The sequence below is a fragment of the Ammodytes marinus genome, assembly GCF_949987685.1.
Source record: "Ammodytes marinus genome assembly, chromosome: 22".
NCBI lineage: Eukaryota > Metazoa > Chordata > Actinopteri > Uranoscopiformes > Ammodytidae > Ammodytes > Ammodytes marinus.
This window is the reverse complement of record NC_137226.1, coordinates 2640275-2642774: the sequence shown is the minus strand read 5'-3', so window position 1 is coordinate 2642774 and position 2500 is coordinate 2640275. Positions and strand designations below refer to the sequence as shown.

The 2500-nt window shown below is 36.9% G+C and overlaps 1 protein-coding gene across 1 annotated transcript in view; it reads left to right on the top strand.

The window, feature by feature from the left end:
* The first annotated feature begins 301 nt into the window (after positions 1-301).
* echdc3 (enoyl CoA hydratase domain containing 3) overlaps positions 302-2500 on the top strand; it is a 6278-nt gene continuing 4079 nt past the window's right edge. Inside the window, exons 1-2 of the mRNA XM_080050785.1 lie at positions 302-427; positions 1766-1887. Of these exons, the coding sequence (XP_079906911.1) occupies positions 303-427; positions 1766-1887 (247 nt within the window). The 5' untranslated portion in view covers position 302. The remainder of the gene's footprint in view (positions 428-1765; positions 1888-2500) is intronic.

Here is a 2500-nt window from a genome sequence, read left to right as displayed (position 1 = left end):
AAGTTTTGATGGAAAGTTTCTGTGTATCATTTTCATTCTGGTAAGTTCCATATATATATTTTATTTTAAATAAAGTAAGACAAATTTAATTAAAAAGAGGAGAGAAAAGAATGAAAGGGGGCGTGGTTAATTGTTTTATTGTATAGTAAGGTGAGAGAAAAAATACATTACACACACATCTACTGTATTTGTAAGTTATTTCCCTTACGTTGCTCTGCGTGATGACGTTGACGGTGTCGTAACCCGGAAGTGAGAGTGGGAAGGTGAACGTCTGGTCTACTGTCTGCTGAAAGGTAAACAACATGGCTCGCAGCATATTGTGCAGATCTGTCGGAGTGTTTCAGCTCAGCAGAAACACACCGACGCGATTCTACTCTCAAACTGGACCGGAACCGCTGACATTGAGACAGCAAAGCAATGGGATAAGGTGCGGTATTTTTATTATGATTATTATTAGTACTTTTATTCAGTTAACGTGTAGCCTAACTGCACCTTTTACTTGTTTTTTGAGATAGAAGCTGAATTAAATTACTACTGTTTTTAAGGATCACATATATGCTCGTGTGTTGATATTGAAAAAACCCTTTAATAACGGTTGTTGTCACTTTAAAATAGCACTTGTATGAATAGAATAGAACATTTAACATCAACAGCAGGTAACAGCGATACATAATGCATTTAATTACTAAGGCAAATTCGGCTGGTATATTTTTCCTGTGAAAACAATGCCTTTGTGATAATATATGACTTCATGATTTTGGATCTCACTGTTCCTACCATGGACATATAAAGAGGTTCCTACGTCAGTGTTAAAAGGACCTACGGAAACCTGGAGGGGTCATTGAGAGAGAAGAAAAAGAGATTTAATAATCACTTTAGTATGTGTCTGTAACAAACTGTATTGAAAAGTTTGCTTTAAATAGACAAAATATCTCTGCTACGACATGTTCTTTCTTTTAAGAATTAATATTTCAAGGCAAGGCAAGTTTATTTCTATAGCACAATTCAAACACAAGGCCACTCAAAGTGCTTTACAGGGGCAAGATTAAAATACATAAAACACATTAGAAGACATTTAAAAGCAAATGAAAGAAGGCAGTACCAAATGTGAACCATTAGGCTGCTATACTTTGGTGTTTAATTTTTTGTATTTTTACTGTTTACAAAATGAACAGAAATACTGACAAGAAGAAGAAGAACTTGAGAATACGGACAATAAACGTAATTCATATTCGTATTTAATTCATACACAAAAATTCTCTAAACTTAAAAAAAAATCTGCTATGATTTTGAGGTCAACACTCTTACTAAGCTTTTACAAGGCTTTCAAGCAAACTCTATTAAAGGTTCAGTGTGTAATATGACATCATCAAGAAAGTTCTACAAAGTTCTAGAATGCAACACTCCCTGGGTAACCCCACCCTCTTTAGAATAATAACAGAAGCTACAGTGGCCTTCAAGGACAAGGACAATTCTAAATTTTAAACAATGCAATAGCTACATTCCAACTATGACTCTTCCAAAATGGCGGTGACAAGGCCATGGTCCAAGATATGCCGAAATATGGACATATATGAGACCCTTTCTAAGGGAAAAAAACTATTCAAAACATTTTTTTCAGCTATTATGCACTAAATTAAATGTACTTATGGATATTATAATTACTTTCTACAAAATCTGCTAGGAAATAAAACCCAAAATTCTACACACTGCAGCTTTAAAAAGGTTTTAAGTTATTGTATGTGAAATAAGTTATTTCTTCCAGGAGAATAATCTTGAACAATCCGAAGAAGAGGAACGCTCTGTCTCTGTCCATGCTCGAGTCGCTCCGAGAAAACATCCTCACTGACGTCGACAGCGACGAGCTCAGAGTGATTATCATATCAGGTGTGTGTGTGTGTGTGTGTGTGTGTGTGTGTGTGTGTGTGTGTGTGTGTGTGTGTGTGTGTGTGTGTGTGTGTGTGTGTGTGTGTGTGTGTGTGTGTGTGTGTGTGTGTGTGTGTGTGTGTGTGTGTGTGTGTGTGTGTGTGTGTGTGTGTGTGTGTGTGTGTGTGTGTGTGTGTGTGTGTGTGTGAGTGAGTGAGTGAGTGAGTGAGTGAGTGAGTGAGTGAGTGAGTGAGTGAGTGAGTGAGTGAGTGAGTGAGTGAGTGAGTGAGTGAGTGAGTGAGTGAGTGAGTGAGTGAGTGAGTGAGAGTGAATGAATGAATTTTTTTGAATGAATTTTTATTTTTTGTGTCATGTCCAAACAAGGACCCATCCCCTTCGGGATTATAAGACACCAACAACTGTATCAAATTCACATGATAACATTCACTTCCTGTAAATAAATGGTGAGTGAGTGTGAGTGTGAGTGAGTGAGTGAGTGAGTGAGTGAGTGAGTGAGTGAGTGAGTGAGTGTGTGTGTGTGTGAGTGAGTGAGTGTGTGAGAGATAACAGAAAGCACAAAAATCATTGCAAACAAAGCTTCAGTGAATACATAAAAAAATATTTCCAAATATAT